This window comes from Pongo abelii, chromosome 5 (genome assembly GCF_028885655.2).
Source record: "Pongo abelii isolate AG06213 chromosome 5, NHGRI_mPonAbe1-v2.0_pri, whole genome shotgun sequence".
NCBI lineage: Eukaryota > Metazoa > Chordata > Mammalia > Primates > Hominidae > Pongo > Pongo abelii.
Window position 1 is genome coordinate 152,380,603 of NC_071990.2, and position 18,649 is coordinate 152,399,251.

General features: G+C 43.0%; 1 protein-coding gene across 8 annotated transcripts in view; it reads left to right on the forward strand.

Annotated features, from left to right (window-relative positions):
- Window positions 1-18,649, forward strand: part of PLEKHG1 (pleckstrin homology and RhoGEF domain containing G1) — a 238,680-nt gene that overhangs the window by 150,915 nt on the left and 69,116 nt on the right. For all 8 annotated transcript variants that reach the window (XM_063725056.1, XM_063725057.1, XM_054558314.2 and 5 more), the window contains one exon: window positions 16,396-16,496. In XM_063725056.1, the coding sequence (XP_063581126.1) occupies window positions 16,396-16,496 (101 nt within the window). The remainder of the gene's footprint in view (window positions 1-16,395; window positions 16,497-18,649) is intronic.

Consider the following 18,649-nt stretch of genomic DNA (forward strand, 5'->3'; position numbering starts at 1 on the left):
AAGTAAGTTTTTAATTATAATGAACTTTGTAAAGGTTTTTCATTGTGGGAAGACATACATAACTTAAAACTTATTTTAACCATTTTTACGTATATAATTCAGTGGCATTAAGTATACACACAATGTTGCCCAACTATGGTCACTGTCCATTTCCAGAACTTTTTCATCATCCCAACACAGAAACTCTGTACCTGTTAAACACTGACTCCCCATTCCCCTCTCCCCAGCTCCTGGCAACCTCCAATCTACTTTCTGTCTCTCTGAATTTGCCCACTCTAGATCCCTCATGTAAGTGAAACCTTACGGGATTTGTCCTTTTGTGGCTGGCTCATTTCATTTAGCATGTTTCCAAGGTTCATTCATGTTGCAACCTGCATCAGGATTTAACTAATTAGTATTACCTTTTAATACTTAGGAAAGATTCCTGTGTGATAACTGATCCCTTAACCAAGGTAAGATGACACTTTATAAAAACAAAGAATCCTCCTTACTCTGTAAGCGGAGGAGGTTTTATGAAAATAATGCAGACATGATGAGAAATTGCCAGCCTCCGTCCAACCCAAAGCAAAACTAAATGTTAAGATTCTTTATTTTAGTTGTGCACAGTGGCTCATGCCTGTAATCCCAGCACTTTGGGAGGCCGAGGCAGGCAGATCATTTGAGCTCAGGAGTTAAAAGCCAGCCTAGGCAACATGGCGAAACCCTGTCTCTACAAAAAAAAAAAATACAAAAATTAGCCAGGCATGATGGTGCCTGCCTGTAGTCCCAGCTACTTGGGAGGCTGAGGTGGGAGGATGGCTTGAGCCCGGGAGGTGGAGGCTGCAGTGAGCTGTGATTGTGTCACTGCACTTTAGCCTGGGCAACAGAGCCAAAGCCTGTCTCAAAAAAATAAAATTTTTGTGAAAGATTCTTTGTTTTGTTAAACTAATATAAATTAATTCCTAATGACCAACACCCCTCACCTCCACCCCCGTAAAGTAGACCACTTTAAAAATGGAGAGAGCCTGCTGTTTCAAATGGCAGGATCTCGCTGGGGCAGAATCACCCCTGAAGGACATTGTAGGGTGGGTGTGTGTGTGTTGAGGGAGGCAGGGGGAGCCATCCCTTTATACTTTAAAATATTTTCTTTTGAAAAAAGCCTTTATCTCTTTGGATCCACAAGAAATGTTACAAGTGTCCCTTCAGTTTCATAATGGGGCTTACAGTGATGCCCTTAACCTTTCAGAAAGCCCGAAGTGGGTGCCTCGTAAGGAGGGGACCTGCTGAGCTGGCCGCCCAGCAGCGGCCGACCATAAATACACAACTGCTGAAAAGACTGCTGCTTTTGTCTGGTTTTCCATAAAGCATCGGATAAATCACTCAACCCAGGGGTCTGTTTATGGCCTGGTAAATGCTGTTCCAAATGCAAATGCACAGAGAGAAAAGGGTGAGAGTTAATCTACTTTTGATTAGAGAAGCGTTTCTTGTGCAAAGCGGGACTGAGGTGGGTGGGAAGAGAGTTAAAAACAAAATGCATAGTTAAAGGACCTTTGTCATCTTGAAGAGGTGGTGTTGTAAAAAATGCTGCCCCTGTGACAAAGGCTGGGAGCAAGGGAGGAATGTTGGGCTGGGTTAAGATTCTGTAGCCTCTTAGCTAGAGAGGGAACAGTGGGGGCACCGTTAACCCTTGCCTTCCCGGGCTCTGCACATTGCTCCTTTCTGGGAATTCACTCCATGAGGTTGCTGAGTCTACACTCATTAGGTGCTGGGAACGCTAAAGCACAGCGCCTACCAACTGTTGATACCAGTTTCAGGGAGAGAAGGAACGACAAAGATATTTTTATAGCACTACATGATGATGACCCTATGCTTAAAGACTTGGAGTACCTGACCCAGACAGGGGACAGGAAGGGTCAGAGGAGGATTCCTGGGAAGAATCTCGAAGGATGAATGAGCAGGTGGTGATGAGTAGGAGAGCCAATACTGGCTGTGGGAAAAGAATAGACAATAATAGAATGGCATGAGAGGGCAGGGAACAGGGACATTCCTGAAAGAGCAGTGAGTGAGTGCCTGTGTTGGTGGAAGTGAGGGAGTTGAGGGGGAGCAAGAAAGTAGTCAAAGATGAGCCCAGGAAGGTCGGGAGGGATTTAAGAGTCCTTGAAGGATTTTACCCAGGAGGCATGACATCAAATTTGAGTTTTAGAAAATCATGCTAGATAGGTTTGAAAAGTTGTGGGGAATCAGACCCACAGTAGAGAGATGGGTTAGAATGTCCTTGCAGAGATGAGAACAAGGTCAAGGCAGTGATGAGAGAGAAGACAAGTCAGTTTCAAAAAAGATATAGGTAGGAGAGGAGAGGCGGGATTTGTTGTCTGGGTGATCATAGCAAGAGGGCAAGGGTCTTGGAAACTTTTAGATGGCATTAAGACTTTTTTTTTTTCTTTTTCTTTTTTTTTTTTTTTTTTTTTTTGAGATCGAGTTTCACTGTCGTTGTCCAGGCTGGAGGGCAATGGCACAATCTCGGCTGACCGCTGACCGCAACCTCTGCCTCCAGGGTTTAAGCAGTTCTCCTGCCTGAGCCTCCAAAGTAGCTGGGATTACAGGCATGCACCACCACGCCTGGCTAATTTTTTGTATTATTAGTAGAGACAGGGTTTCTCTGTGTTGGTCGGGCTAGTCTCAAACTCCCGACCTCAGGTGATCCACCTGCCTTGGCCTCCCAAAGTGTTGAGATTACAGGCATGAGCCACTGAGCCTGGCCGGCATCAGGACTTTTTGTTTTTTTGAGATAGGATCTCACTCTGTTACCCAGGCTGTAGTGCTGTGGCGTGATCATACCTCACTGCAGCCTTGATCTCCTGGGCTCAAGCAACCCTCCCGCCCTAGTTTCCCAAGTAGCTGGGACTACAGATACATGCCGCCACGTCTAGCTAATTTTTTAATTTTTTTGTGGAGATAGGTCTCACTTTGTTGCCCAGACTGGCTTCGAACTCCTGGCCTCAAACAACACTTCCGCCTAGGCCTCCCAAAGTGCTAGGACTATAGGCATGAGCCACCACGCCTGGCCGGCATCCAGGACTTTTTATGCACATGTCTCCCCTGACAATACTCTTCAGACTCTCTGCCAACGTTGATGGTTAGTAATAAGCTGCTTAAGTAAATTAGCCTTCTTACGGCACTGTTATTGCCAGTGGCAGAGAACGGTGGGGGGATAATTTTTTATTATGATTTATCAGCATATAGAGTTCATTTACTTTTGAACCCAAAAAGGCTCCAATCTGACCTACCTTGCTGCTCTGGGAAGGAACCTGGGACCTAGACGGCCACACAGCAGGCGCTGACACCTGCACATGTGTGCTGAGCTGCCTTGAATGGACCATGTGTGCAGTTTAACCCCTGGAATGATGAGGAGGCACTGGTGGTTGTATTCTTTCTGCTTAACGCTGAAGCTATGGAGCCTCAGCAAGGAAGTAACTCACCCAGGGCCTGAGTCCTAGACCCAGACTGCCTGACCTTGAGGCCGACGTGTTTCCCACCTCACTACATCGGGAGCCGGCCCTGCAGCTGAGGCCTTCATGTTGCATCTGGCAGTGCCTTACCCTGTCCTCAGATAAATCTGTCCTGGGAAAGCAAATTTATTTTCCCAGGACAGTAAATTTAATGTTTTTATTAAAGATTTAATTTTTAATTTAAAAAAATTTGTTTTTTTCCATCTTGTAGTAGATAGAAACTGCGTTTACTACAAGAAAAAGCAGAGGGCACTTCTGTTCAGATTATAAAATTGCTGCTATGGAAATTCATATCTCTTGAAAAATCACTTATGGAAACCTCGTCCGTAAGAGTCCACTCTCTTAGGTTAAAGAGGGAAGAAAATTTTCCCCACATCACCTTTTTCCCCTGTGGGGCACGAATTAGGACCAGGCCTTCTGGACAGTATGACAGAAGGACATCTTCGTGTTTACCCCCTGGCTCCATGCTCTTTGAGAAAGTCAAGTTTCTGGGGAACATCCCATCACTTTGGCCCACGTGCCTTGCTGACACCCTCCAGCTCCATCTGCACAGTGCCTCTGCCTGCTCCCCTGCAGATCCTCAAGCCTGTGACTGTTTCTGTATCAATACATAACTTTTGGTTAAGATTTTTCTGTGATGAGATCAACAGCAATATAGTCAGCGAGACAATCAGATATATCCTAAGGGCTCCTCATTGTTTTTGGTACAATGAACGGAATAACTTAGCCATACGTTTCCATATTTAGCAGCAGATTACCTAATGCCGCCAGGGTGTAATCACATTCATCTGCCTTGACAAACCGTCCATAAAGAGGTCAGTCCTTGTGTAGATTCTTTATTTTAATATATACAACTGCATTGCATTGCGACTTTCAAGTAGAATAGCTTGATTTTGAGGGTCATTACCAATCTACATGACTCAGGAGATGAGAAGTTGAGCTAATGTCTTCCAGCCTTTTCCAGTTAATATTGTCCAGGTAACCCCTGCCTTTTTTGGCTGGCCGAAATTTGATTTTGATTGAGGATTACAGTTTCAAGTCATTTAGCACAAATAAGTCAAGGCTTTTGTCTTTAAGGCCTTGTTATCCACCAAATGAACACCATTTGGGTACCTACTGTATACAGATCAGTTGCTGTGAGATAATCTGTACTACTGTTCCTGTCTCAGTAAAATTAGATGGGCAAGTGTTCCAACTTATTAAATAAGTCATATAGGTAATTATTGTCCAATACATGTTTAAGTAAAGTATATGATAATTGATCATGTGTATGTGGAAAAGCTGTACCTGTTTTTGTTTGTTTGTTTTAAGATGGAGTCTCGCTCTGTCACCCAAGCTGGAGTGCAGTGGCTCACTGTAACCTCTGCCTCCCAGGTTCAAGCGATTCTCGTGTCTCAGCCTTCTGAGTAGCTGGGATTACAGGCGCCCACCACCACGCCCAGCAATTTTTTTTTTTGTATTTTTAGTAGAGACGGGGTTTTACCATGTTGGTCAGGCTGGTCTCGAACTCTGACCTCAGGTGATCTGCCCGCCTTGGCCTCCCAAAGTGTTGGGATTACAGGCGTGAGCCACCGCACCGGGCCTGCTGTACCTGTTTTAATGGGCCATTATTTGGTGTCCTTATTTCAAAATTTCTTGTTCACTAGAATTAAGAGTCCTCAGGTGAAGTGTGGGTTGTTACTTGATTTCGGAACAGGAAATGTTTTCCTGCAATAATCAATTGCCATTTTGATGTTTGATGAAGGCTTTTAAGCCATCAGTGTATTAAAATGGCATGCAGAGCTCATGGATGAAGTGAGAACAGCCCTGATAAAAACCCAGATTGTCTGTGGTGCACACAAGTATGTGTGTGTGTGTGTGTGTGTGTGTCAGAAGTTACTCTAAGAAGCTTCTTCCTCACACACACTCCTGTGTGAAGTGTTAGAACACCTGCCACAATCACCTAGCCATAGTAATAGGGATTCTTTTTTTTTTCTTCTTCTTCTTCAGCATTTAAGTTCCGGGGTACATGTCTGGGATGTGCAGTTTTATTACATAGGTAAACATGTCCCATGGTGATTTGCTGCGCAGATCAACCCATCACCCAGGTATTAAGCCCAATATTCATTAGCTATTCTGCCTGAAGCTCTCCCTTCCCTCACCCCCTCCCAGTAGGCCGCAGTGTGTGTTGTTCCCCTCCCTGTGTCCATGTGTCATTCAGCTCCCACTTATAAGTGAGAACATTTCCTGTTTGGTTTTCTGTTCCTGAGTTAGTTTGCTGAGGATAACGGCTTCCGGCTGCATCCATGATCTCATTCCTTTTTATGACTGTATAGTGTTCCATGGTGTATACGCACCACATTTTCTTCTTCCAGTCTATCATTGATGGGCATTTGGGTCGATTCTATGTCTTTGCTATTGTGAATAGTGCTGCATTGAACATACATGTGCATGTATCTTTATAATAGAATGATTTATATTCCTTTGGTATATAGCCAGTAATGGGATTGCTGGGTCAAATGCTATTTCTGCCTCTAGTTCTTTGAGGAATCACTGCAATGGTTAAACTAATTTATCCCACCAACAGTGGAAAAGTGTTCCTTTTTCTCTGCAACCTTGCTAGCATCTGTTTCTTGACTTTTTTTTTTTTTTTTTGAGACAGAGTTTTACTCTTGTTGCCCAGGCTGGAGTGCAATGGCGCGATCCTGGCTCACTGCAACCTCTGCCTCCAGGTTCAAGTGATTCTCCTGCCTCAGCCTCCCGAGTAGCTGGAATTGCAGGCACACACCACTACGCCTGGCTAATCTTATATTTTTAGTAGAGATGGAGTTTCACCATGTTGGTCAGGCTGGTCTCAAACTCCTGACCTCAGGTGAATTGCCTGCCTTGGCCTCCTAATGTGCTGGGATTACAGGTGTGAGCCACCACACCTGGCCGTTTCTTGACTTTTTAACAATCATCATTCTGACTAAGCATGAGATGGTAGCTTATTGTGGTTTTGATTTGCATTTCTCTAATGACCAGTGGTGTTGAGCTTTTTTTCATATGTTGGCTGTGATACGGATGCTCTTCTACACAGCTCCTGAACCTCTTTGTACGTTTCCATTTCAGTACATGAACATTTTCCTTTGAAGGCTCTCTTCAGAGCTTCCATCTTTCTCTTCGTTTCTGATTTGTCTTCATTTCAGAATGATTCTTAATTCTCTAGAGCTAAAACACCCTGCTTTCCAGGCTCCCCATCATGTCATGATTTCATATTACTTGAAAGTAGCATGGTGCTCAGAGAGCTGATCCAATGCGTCTGCCCTGATTCCCTGTGACTGGTTTGGGGAACGAGAGTGTTTCTGTGGGACGAGGTATATAGAGACTTGTCCATAAAGTGAGATCAAGTGGCCCACCGTGGGGTGGCTGGCAGGTCTTAAAGGAGTGTAAAGGCATGCATTAGTGAGAAGGAAGGACAAGAACTCGTGAGCCAGTCTTGAATGTGGCAGATGGTTGAAAGCTGGTGTGCTTGGCTGAAGGAAAACATGCCATGGTTTGTATACATATGAAAACATGAAGGCAGTGGGTACCGCGTGTGAGTGGGACTGATCCTAATTCAGATGTAGCCTGTGATGATCTTGGCCTGTGGGAGGCGCCTAGTCAATCAAGGTGGCTGTTTTTGGTTGGCTCCTACCTGATACCTGATAAAAATTACCTTTAACTCTCAAAATTAATCATCAGCAAACCCCTCCTCCTGTTTAAATATACTGTGTTAAGGTATAAAACCTTTGAAGTGACCCTGTAGGGTTTCAGTGCCCAGGCTATTGTCAGCAGATCCTGGTTTGAGCATGACTTGAGGCATTTACTCTCTGTATGACCTCAGGGGAGTGATGGAGCCTTTCTCAGCTTCCGGGAAGATGGGATTAATGGGACCCATCTCCTAGGGTTGCGGTGAAGATGAAATGAGAGAATGCGTATAAAGCAGACAGCTCAGTGCTTAGCAATAAACTTTAAAATAACAACAATGATGATTGCCGGGTGTGGTAGCTCATGCCTATAATCCCAACACTTTGGGAGGCCAAGGTGGGCGGATCACTTGAGGTCAGGAGGATCACTTGAGGTCAGGAGTCTCCTGGGCAACATAGTGAGACCCCATCCCTACAAAAAAATAGAAAAGTTAGCCCAGTGTGGTGGTGGGAGCCTATAACCTCAGCTACTGGGAAGGCTAAGGCAGGAGATCGCTTAAGGCAGGATTTCCAGGTTGCAGTGAGCTGTGATCATGCCACTGCGTCCTCGCCTGGATGACAGAGACCCAGTCTCTAAACAAAAATAAAGAAAAAAGAAAAACCAATAATGATGATAAATAGCAGTGAGGAGTTAAAATTCAGATTATGTAATAATGTACATTTATTTTACTGATTTTTTCCCCCTTATTAAAAACCCTTTGGGCTTTACTTAGTTTTCCTTAATCACCATGTTTCAAATTACACCAGTAGTCCTCTGATTATAATGAAGATGAATCAGTTTCTTATTTTCAGATGCTTCAAGTGTTGCCAAGACATTGCATCCCTCCACCACCTCACCAGCCATTCCCATTTTCCACTTTAAGGATTATAGCCACGTTTAATTGTGTCTGTCTGCTTCCTTACCTGGCCTGGGACCTGGACAGTAAAAAGGTAGTTTAAAAAAGAAATAAAAAGCTGTGTAAAGTTAACCTGATGACAAGGAAAACAGAGTTGTAGGAAAGGAAGTCAACCGGCGGGATCATTCTCAAAAGAGTGGTTAATAAACTCGCTTCAAATTTCTATCTAGTGAGTGCCCACTGCAGCCTCATACTGGGCTTTACTCCAGGGGATTCTGGTAAACACAGTGGTGGCCCACTTTGAAGACTTTAAAATACAAAGTCTTCGAAGACTTTGTATTTACATGCATTCAAACGCACATAGATTATTTCAGAAATGCTTTGGTTTTTTTTTTTTTTTTTGGTAGCTAGAAATAATGATAGGATTTACACTATAGAAAAAACAGTAATGGGAGGTTGCAAATAGGTCTGGAAAGATATTTCAGTGTGCAACAGGACTTCATCATGGCCGTCTGTCTACCTCTGTCAGTTTTAGAAGCACTTTGGCATATGAGAATGTTGTCAATGTAATTTGGAAACTGCGCAATTTCGAAAATAAATATTTAACAAGGCAACAGAAAATTAAGTTTTTCTGCTACGTTATTATTGTAAAAAGGCCTCTTATAAGGACTTTTCTAATTGTTATACTGAAAGGTAATATAAGGAACTAATTTTAGTGTTATGTTTATACCAAATTGCTTTTCCATTATTATAACTTTTTTAGGTTTCACTACATATATACACATCCACATGAAGTCAATAAATGTCATCACTATGAAGTAAATAAAGGCAATTGATTTCTTTCTTTCTTTCTTTCTTTTTTTTTTTTTTTTTTTTTGAGACAAAGTCTCACTGTGTTGCCCAGGCTGGAGTGCAGTGGCACAATCATGGCTCACTGCAACCTCCACCTCCTGGGTTCAAGCGATTCTCCTGCCTCAGCCTCCCAAGTAGCTGGGACTACACGGACGCACCACCATGCCCAGCAAATTTTTGTATTTTTAGTAGAAATGAGGTTTCACCGTGTTAGCCAGGATGATCTCGATTACTTGACCTTGTGATCCGCCCAGGCTGAAGTGCGGTGGTGCGATCTCGGCTCACTACAACCTCCACCTCCCAGATTCAAGTGATTGTCCTGCCTCAGCCTCCCAAGTAGCTGATATTACAGGTGTGTGCCACCACACCCAGCTAATTTTTGTATTTTTGTAGAGACGGCGTTTCAGGCTGGTCTCGAACTCCTGACCTCAGGTGATCCATCTGTCTCGGCCTCCCAAAGTGCTGGAATGCAGGGGTGAGCCACCACACCTGGCCTAAGACAATTGATTTCCATAATGATTGTCAGAAGTGTAGGAAAAGATGGGCGTCCAGTTGCTTTAAGAACTTTAACATATTAACACTAATTCTGTTTCTTAATATCTTGTTCATAAATGTGTTTTTGCTTAAAGTCTTTAGGGGAAAACCAAACAAATATTCCTAATTGTCTTCAAGCAAAGATGTATTTCTTTCTACTCATCATTTCTATTTTTAACAGAATTCCTGTTCCAAGTTTCTTTTTCTGGGAAGAGCTGCCACCTCCTGCCCCTTCCTAGGCCCGGCTGGCCCATCTCCTCACTATGAGAAAGCTCCCAGCTCACCCCCTTTCAGGAGGAAGTAGGAAAACAATAGAGGGGACTGAACAGGCCCATGTATCATCTGTCACAGCTTAACAAGAAGGCCATTCCTGACATTTTTTACCAATGGTTTATGTACTGCAAGTATTATAGATGGTAAATGAGGCTGAAACCACCCGATATTTTATTCTTTTACTCAGGCATCTCAGAGCTATTAACAGAGTTCCACACATTACCAGTAAGATCAGCCTCTATGTCATATCTTTCTTCCCCCTTTGTCTTCCGCTTTCTTTCTCTCTCTTTTTTTTTTTTTTTTTTTTTTTTGGAATCTCATCGTGTTGCCCAGGCTGGAGTGCAGTGGCGCAATCTCAGCTTACTTCAACCTCTGCCTCCCGGGTTCAAGCGATTCTCCTGCCTCAGCTTCCCAAGTAGCTGGGATTACAGGTGCCCGCCACCAAACCCAGCTAATTTTTTTTTTGTATTTTTAGTAGAGACAGGGTTTCACCATGTTGGCCAGGCTGGTCTTGAGCTGCTGACCTCTGATAATCTGCCTGCGTCGGCCTCCGGAAGTGCTGGGATTACAGGCATGAGCCACTGCGCCCGGCCCAACCCTCTCTTTTTCTTTCTTCTCTTTCTTCCCCTTCCTTCCCCCTGCCCAAAGCTATTGCCAGAAAGATTGTGTCCCATTCCTTCTACATTGGATTTTCAGTACATTTCTCTGTGGTGTGGGGTCTAGACTGTATGGACCCAGAGAAAACTCTATCTCCGTAGTAAGAGCTTTTGTATCCAGCCTAATGCAGTGGCTGGAGACCACCATTCCCCAGATCCCGTTTCTTTGGCTGTAACTTCCTCCTCCCTAGATGTGCACAGAGAAAGAAGAGAAAAGAGATTCACTTAAGATTAGACTTCTGATACTTTTATCTATAGGCTACAGCAGGACATTTTACTATACTCTGTTCAGTGGCTTATTTGGAAGAAAGATAAAGGGCTTCTTTCATTTGCAGTGTGTTCTTCTGTACTCTCACAGTACTTTGTAAATAATTATTGTAGCACTTAAATGGTCAAACTCTGAACTTCTTTTACATGTTTTTCTTCCTCATTCTCCTTTGAGCACCAACAGGAGGGATAAAGCTCATATCCTCATCATTTCTTTCCTTTTTTTTGAGACGGAGTTTTGTTCTTGTTGCCCAGGCTGGAGTGCAATGGCACAATCTCAACTCACTGCAACCTCTGCATCCCGGGTTCAAGCAATTCCCCTGCCTCAGCCTCCCAAGTAGCTGGGATTACAGCTGCCCACCACCACACTTGGCCAATATTTTTGTATTTTTAGTAGAGATAGAGTTTCACCATGATGGGCCAGGCTGCTCTGGAACTCCTGACTTCAGGTGATCCACCTGCCTCAGCCTCCCAAAGTGTGGGGATTACAGGCGTGAGCCACCGTGCCCGGCCCTTAACCAGTATCTTATCAGTCATGATGTTCTGTAAGGGCACTCTTTATGCAAAGGACAATGGCTGGAAAATCAAACCCATATTTCTTCTTAGAGCTTGGGCCCTAGCAAGAACAAAATGAGCCAGCCTGAGCACATGGAAATCTACGATCTGGATTAACTAGGCCAAAAGTAGGCCTGTCTCCTTCCACCACAAACCCCCAGAGATGCCTTTCAACCTTTCATCTTGGCTTGAAGAAGTCCAGTCCAGGGGGTACCAAACCTCAGAACAGCCCTGCCCAGGCCTCTGCAGATGGGGCCTGCTAGAGCTGGCCCTGGCTTGCTTTTACCTCACCAGCCACCTAGGAAGGCAAATCAGAGGAGAGAAGCCAATGGGTCCTTCTCCCCAGAGGGAGCAGCCCAGCTGTCTCCATGCTACAGCCAAAAGGAAGAGGAGACAGATGGGTCCCCATGTACTCATTGACTTTAACTCACTCATGCCACAGTGGATGAGAAAGCATCCTTCCTGGGAGCTGGTGAAACAGCAGCTTCCTCCTTAGGATGGGAAGTGACGAAGAGAGAGGAGCCCCGGACTTCCTTCCACCGAAAGCCCACATGGCTGATCAGTCACTTCAACCATGCTGTCACCCTGGACTCCGTGCTTTCTATTATTCTCCACATCCCATTAAATACCTCTCCTCTCCACCTGACTCAGGGTTAGGAGTTGGTCTGCACATACCTGTCCTGCTGCATGCATCACCTAACCAGCCTCCCCAGCAGCTTTATAGCTTCTCTCCTATTTTTTTTAGACAGAATTTAGCTCTTGTTGCCCAGGCTGGAGTGCAATGGTGCAATCTCAGCTCATTGCAACCTTTGCCTCCTGGGTTCAAGTGATTCTCCTGCCTCAGCCTCCCAAGTAGCTGAGATTACAGGTGCCTGCCACCATGCCCCGCTAAATTTTGTATTTTTAGTAGAGATGGGGTTTCACCACATTGCCCAGGCTGGTCTTGAACTCCTGACCTCAGATGATCCACCTACGTTCACCTCCCAAAGTGTTGGGATTACAGGCATGAGCCACTGTACCCGGCCCTGTTTTCTTTATTGATGATGGAACCATCTTTAATCTCACCACACCCTTCAGTGGTTACCACCAGCTATGTAACGTGGAAGATTCTGCATGACCTGTCCCGGCCCCCATTTAGCCTCATCTAGCAGTACAGCCCCACCCTCAAGGGTCTGCGTGTTTAGGCGCACGCCTTGCTCTGTCCAGCTCGTCTCAACCCTGACATCTGGCTGGCCTGAAATCTAGCCCTTTTCAACTCCTTTTAGTGTCCTTTTTGTTACCCTGTGCCTTTGTTTACCCATTTCTGGCCTCCTAGATGTTGTCTCCTTCCTCCTTTCGCTGTGTTGAAACTCCATCCTTCAAGATTCAGCTCCACCCCTCACCTTCCCTGTGAAGCCTCTCCCCTCCCTGGAACTGACCACTTCCGCCTTTCCTGCCCTCTCTTGAGAACTGAATCTCTATCAGTCTTGCTGCCAAAACACTGTATTCTATTTGTTTGTTTACACTTGGCTCTTCAACTATACAGGGAGCTTGCTGGGGGAAGGGATCATGTTTTATTCATTTTTTTTTTTAATTCTTATCCTGTAAAACAGCATTTGGCACACATTCTTACGTCCTCAAAATAAAAAGATGGGAGGAAGGTTTGTATAAATGAATGTTAATGTGCTTTTAAACTGTAAATTACTATACACATGTAAGTTATTCTAGTTTCAGAGGCATCCCAATGTAATACATGAAATTTGAAAGGCAAGTTTTTGGATAAACAGACTACTTTCTAGAAAAGGTAGAGGGGTTGGATAAATGAAAAAACATTATTTCTCAGGGCCGTGTGCAGTGGCTCACACCTGTAATCCCAGCATTTTGGGAGGCCAAGGTAGGTGGATCACCTGAGGTCAGGAGTTTGAGACCAGCCTAGCCAACATGGCGAAACCCCGTCTCTACTAAAAATACAAAACTTAGCTGGGCATGATGGCACGCGCAAGTAATCTCAGCTACTCAAGGGGGCTGACGCAGGAGAATCACTTGAACTTGGGAGGTGGAGGTCGTACTGAGCCGAGATTGTGCCACTGCACTCCAGCTTGGGCGACAGAGCGAGACTCTGTCTCAAAAAAAAAAAAAAAATTTAATGTGATATCAGAAGAAGGGAAATGGAGGAGGAGCCATTAACCAACCTATTTCTGGGCATCTCATAGAAATAAGGTAAGCTCCCAAGGGCGCTGAATTTGCCTTCTGTCTCAGTTCTTCTTTCTATAGCATGTCCCTGCTGGATGCTTATGTAGATCAGAGCTTCTCAAACTATCCATGGTGAGAGGCAAGTGTGTGTGTTTTCTTTCCATATATCACACACCGATTCTTTTGTAAAGCACAATTTAAAAAAAATACTAGAAAAGTTAGAAGAAGAATAAGATGTACAAAGTACAAGCACAAATTTATTATTAGATTGATGTTAAATCATTCTGTAAACTAGTTTCTGCATGCTTACTTGATGTCTGTACTTATCTCCTTGTAGATCAGCAGCAAACAGTTTGCAAATTGGCTCCTGCCCACTTCCCATACTCTGAATAGGACCAAGTCAGATCTACTTGGATATCTACTTGGATATTTTCAATAACAGATATTACAAGGAATGAAAGAGTTAATTAGAGGAGGCTGCTCGTGTGCAAATCTTATAATGGTAGAGATCTTAAGGACATAAACTGATTAGAAAATAAATAGGAGAAATTTTAAATCACAGAAAATCATTCAAATGGTGAAAAGCCCTTATTTGTGTGTACTCTCTGCTCATTCCCTCACCAAACTAGAGTAAATTCTTTGATCCTCTTGGAGAATAATTGTTTTCAGTGCAAAAGTTTTAAATTGATCCTTCATAGTTGTTAACAATAGGGTAACCATAGGTGCTGACATCAAGCCAATAAAATTAATAAGCAGCATGACAGGCTCTAATAAATTTCGTTGGTGTCCTTACTCTGTCATTTCGGGCGCAGAATGAACTGTTATTATCACTGAGCTTCAAACCACTCATTTTGGCTACAGATGATTACAGCTGTGAATGCAGGGCATGCTGCCTTAGTTTTCAGGAACTAGTCTAGGGTTAAAGTATTATATTTAAAAGATGTACTTATGATCAGTGGGGGGGGGGAACAAGTTATGACCATACAACTTTGATCTGTTTTCTAGAGTGGTCTACAAAAATGTGGACTCCTCATGATCTGTTTTCTCAATAATTTCTGAAAACAAGCAACTTTTAAAATTTAGTTTCTCTGCCATGGACTCAGGTTTTTGAAACTCTTTGAGCTGGCGATGGGCCATCAGTTGTTGGATGCAGGCCATGGTTCTTTGTCTGTAACCCCAGATGAAATTCTTTAAGCCCCTTAACTCAATCTTTCTCTCACGTGAAGAATTTAGTATCAGATTTCTGCAAATGAGCAAGCTTCGCACTTGAAGTGAGAGAAAGGATTGTTCATTCTCTCTTTAAGCCCCACTGCAGAGCCTCTGAATTCAGCCAGGTGAATGGGGCTTGCACCCTCCACCCCTGCCCCGCCCCTCATCCTGCCATGCTGGTGTGACTCATGCCCATCCACATCCTTCTGTTTTACCTTCTTAATTTTGTGTACAATATGCCCTCCAAAATGTCCAGGAAAGTCTTAAGCTGCTATTAAATACAGACATTCACTGCACGTTGAGTATTAGTCCATCCTTTTGGACCATGTGTAATTTAACAGAAATATCAATGAATATATTTCTTTATTTTGAGGGAGTGTAGGTTTTATGTGTTGTTCAAAATGTACCATTCTTACAATTCTGGCCTCCATTTGTTTTTCTTTTTTGGGCCTGTCTGTCCTATGCAGGTACTCAAGCTCTTAACAATTGTTCCATTTATAACAGTAAGGAGAATAGGCCAAGCTATTTGGGGATTTTAATGCCAACTACTTTTAAATCTAGTTTCTTATTGAAGTGACTACTTTCTTAAGAAGAAAAGTTGTTACCACAAAGCTTGTTTTGAAAAAAGGTTTATGTACATTGGTTTATGCATGACAATGATTTTAGTATGAAAGAACTAGAACGAAACCTAATTTGATGCAAACTGTGAAATGTGCCACTTGAGAAAGTTAATGATGAAAGCCCTGCCTATTTTGCATTGGAGGAACCTAAAGAACATGAGAGAATGAAGGTGGATTAATAAAAGGTATAAGAAACAATTATCTAATGGTTCTTACATTTCAGCTTCTCCTTTCTCTGGCTGCATCTAAATACGATGCTGTTGGACATTGGAATGCAGCTGCGGTGCTGGGATTTTCATGGTCTGCTTGGCTTTTCACAGGGTTACTTCCTCTAAATGCTGCAGATTGCCATGTTACATTTGGGAGGGAGCCATACTTCATTGTTCAGCCTAGGGCAAGGACTATATTTATTTTTTATTTTACGTTATTTCAGCTGTTTTCACTTTTTTCTTTATTGTTTTCCTGCCTCCTACAGAATCCTTTTTCAAGTCTTGCTAGGGAAAGGGGAACACTCAGTTATGAACTCTTTAGCACACAAGGGGCAGAAAGCAGCTTTCCTCTTTCTCAGCAGTTCAAATAGCTTCTAAGCCATGTCAGTTTAACCCACTATGGGTCTGAATCCACAGCAGATCTGTTTGGGAGCTGTTTCTATGTTAAAACATACAAAATCAATTGAGAGTTTTCTGTGGCTAATTAACACAGCATAGTAAGTTATATGCTTATTTTTTTTTTCACTTAAAAAAATAAGTTGGTATTTGAAAAAGAATTTGGTTCTATAGTTTTAACAACAGATAGTTTTGTGACTTAAAGGTTATGTTTAAAACAATTCTGTCAGTTCAGAATTTTTATTTCTGGTTTTTCACTATATGAATTTTAGAGTATGTTTTTGTCATACAAATCAGTCAAAGAAACAGCAGACGATGTGGTTATACCAAAGCTGACGTTATCGGCACCATGATCATTGTAGCCCCATCTAGGGAAGCTCTAATATATTTAGGGAGTAGATAGAATGTATACCACAGTCCTTCTCTTTGCTAAAACTCTTCGTTCTATAAATAGGTGAGTATTGGGGCCAGTAATAAGAGAGCAACTGTGTACTCTCAGAGTTAATGAGCACATTAGTATAATAATTACTTGAAACGGATATGAAAGATTCACTGGGCATAATTAAAGATGACTTGGAAAGGACAGGAGTGTTTAAGGCATCCTTCTCATTGATCTCACAGGATTACCTGGACTGCATCAGGGACCAAACAAAACTTCCCCTGGGGACCGAAGAAAGATCAGCCCTTTTTGGAAACATACAGGATATCTACCACTTCAATAGGTAAGTTAATATTCAAAAGATCGTTCTCACGTAGAAGCATTATGAAAATTTCTCAAATGAATGCAGCCTAAGAAACTTTACCTGTAACCCCTGACGCAGCTTCATACATTTTTGTGGGCTATTGTGCCAAGAAGCTTTCTACTTGGAAGTATCCATATTTCCTTATGAGTCTCACATGTATTCCATATTCTCTCTCTCTCCATCCTCCTGACTCAGAGAAGAAACCTATTTGCCCTGGTGGGGCGATGACATCTTTTCTTCCACAATATGACATGAACATGACATCCAAGAAGATGTACTTGCTTAGTCTCCAGGATCCCCAGTGACACTGAATTTTCTATAACTTTTCTTCTACCTGGGGAGTGGGCTGGACACAGTAAACACACAATACATACTTCAAGTCATAACATATTAATTCAATTGAATTAATAATTTTAAATAATCAGTTTAATTAAAAATGTAAGTATGTAGCAGACACTGGGCTAGAAAATTAAAATAGTGAACAAGACAGAGAGTGAATGAATAAGTTATTATATTAATACTTCTTGAAAGAAAAGTTAGGGCCAGATATGGTGGCTCACACCTGTAATCCCAGCACCTTGGTAGGCCGAGGTGGACAGACCACTTGAAGTTAGGAGTTCGAGACCAGCCTGGCCAATATGGTGAAACCCCATCTCTACTAAAAATACAAAAATTAGCCAGGTATGGTGGTGCACACCTGTAACCCCAGCTACCCAGGAGGCTGAGACAGGAGAATTGCTTGAACCCAGGAGGTGGAAGTTGAGTGAGCGAAGATTGCACCACTGCAATCTGTCCAGCCAGGGTGACAGAGCAAGACTCCATCTCAAAAAAAGAAAAAAGAAAAAGATAAGTCCGTAGACTGGTTAACAGCACAGAAGCTGCTGTTCAACATATGTGAGTTTGCATCCCAGCAATGCCCCCTGTATGTGTTGAGTGAATCTTTAAATGGAATGAAATTAACTAACCCCTGTATGTCAAGTCTTTACTCAAATCCTTCTTGCTGAGGCTCCCTGAGTATCCACACATACCTTACCTCCTCCACTTTTCCTTTTTCTCATGGCACTCATCAATTTTTAACATACTATATGATCGACTTTTATATTATGCCTGTTGTTCCTTTCCTCTCCACCCTGACTCACCAAACACTTGCTCCACAAGGACAGGAGTCTGTTTTGTTACTATGTGTCTAAAATGGTGTCAGGCCCATAGGAGGCATCCAAACTTGTATTGAAGGAAGGAATGGAAATAATAGGAAAATCTCCCTCATATGGTTACGGTGAAGCTCCCGTGACCTGATAAACCTAAAGTGCCAGCACAGAGGAACTACCAGAATATAAGCCCACGATGCTCTTGAGTTTGCGATAGTGAAATCCCATTATAAAATTCTGCAATGCCCTGTCATTTTGTGACTCAGCTATAAATGCAAACTCAGTCCTACCCATCTTGGCTTACTAAAATTGGTAAATGTGAGCTCCTTGAGGGCAGGATTCACATATCCTTTGCCATCCTTGAATCCCAACGCCTAGCACAAACCTCACCTCTGGGAGAAATGTTCCTTGACTTGAAATAGCTTATCCTTTAATTCTGAAAGCCTAGGATGTAGGAAGTGTCAGTGTTACAACAGAACTTTTTTCATTTGACTCAGACTTTGAAAAACAGTTTGTGCATTTTGCATCAGTATTTCTCAACCTGGGCTACCCACTGGAATCACCTGGGAAGCTGGATCCTACCTTCAGAAATTCTGACTCGTTGGTCGAGGTGGGGCCAGAACATCAGAATTTTTCAAAGGTCCTTAGGTGTTTGGAATATGCAGCCATGGTTGAGATACACAGTCTAGATAAAATAAAAGAAAAAGAAAATAGAGAAAGGGCGTAGAAACTGAATTAGAGAATCCAGAGTCTACATGTTCATTAGTAATGTGCTGTGTGAAAGCCGGCCCTCATTGTGCAATCGCTGATGATAAAATCCCGTGAGCCCCTGCACAGTTTCTCCTTCCAGAGCCCACTAATGACCCTGTAACCCAGAAACAGGCAAGAGGGCTAGATCCTGGGAGGCCCCTGGCCTAGGTCTTCTGTGGTTTGGCTGTGAGTCAATGGTGAGGCATATTTATAGAGTGCTTGCTCCATGCCAAA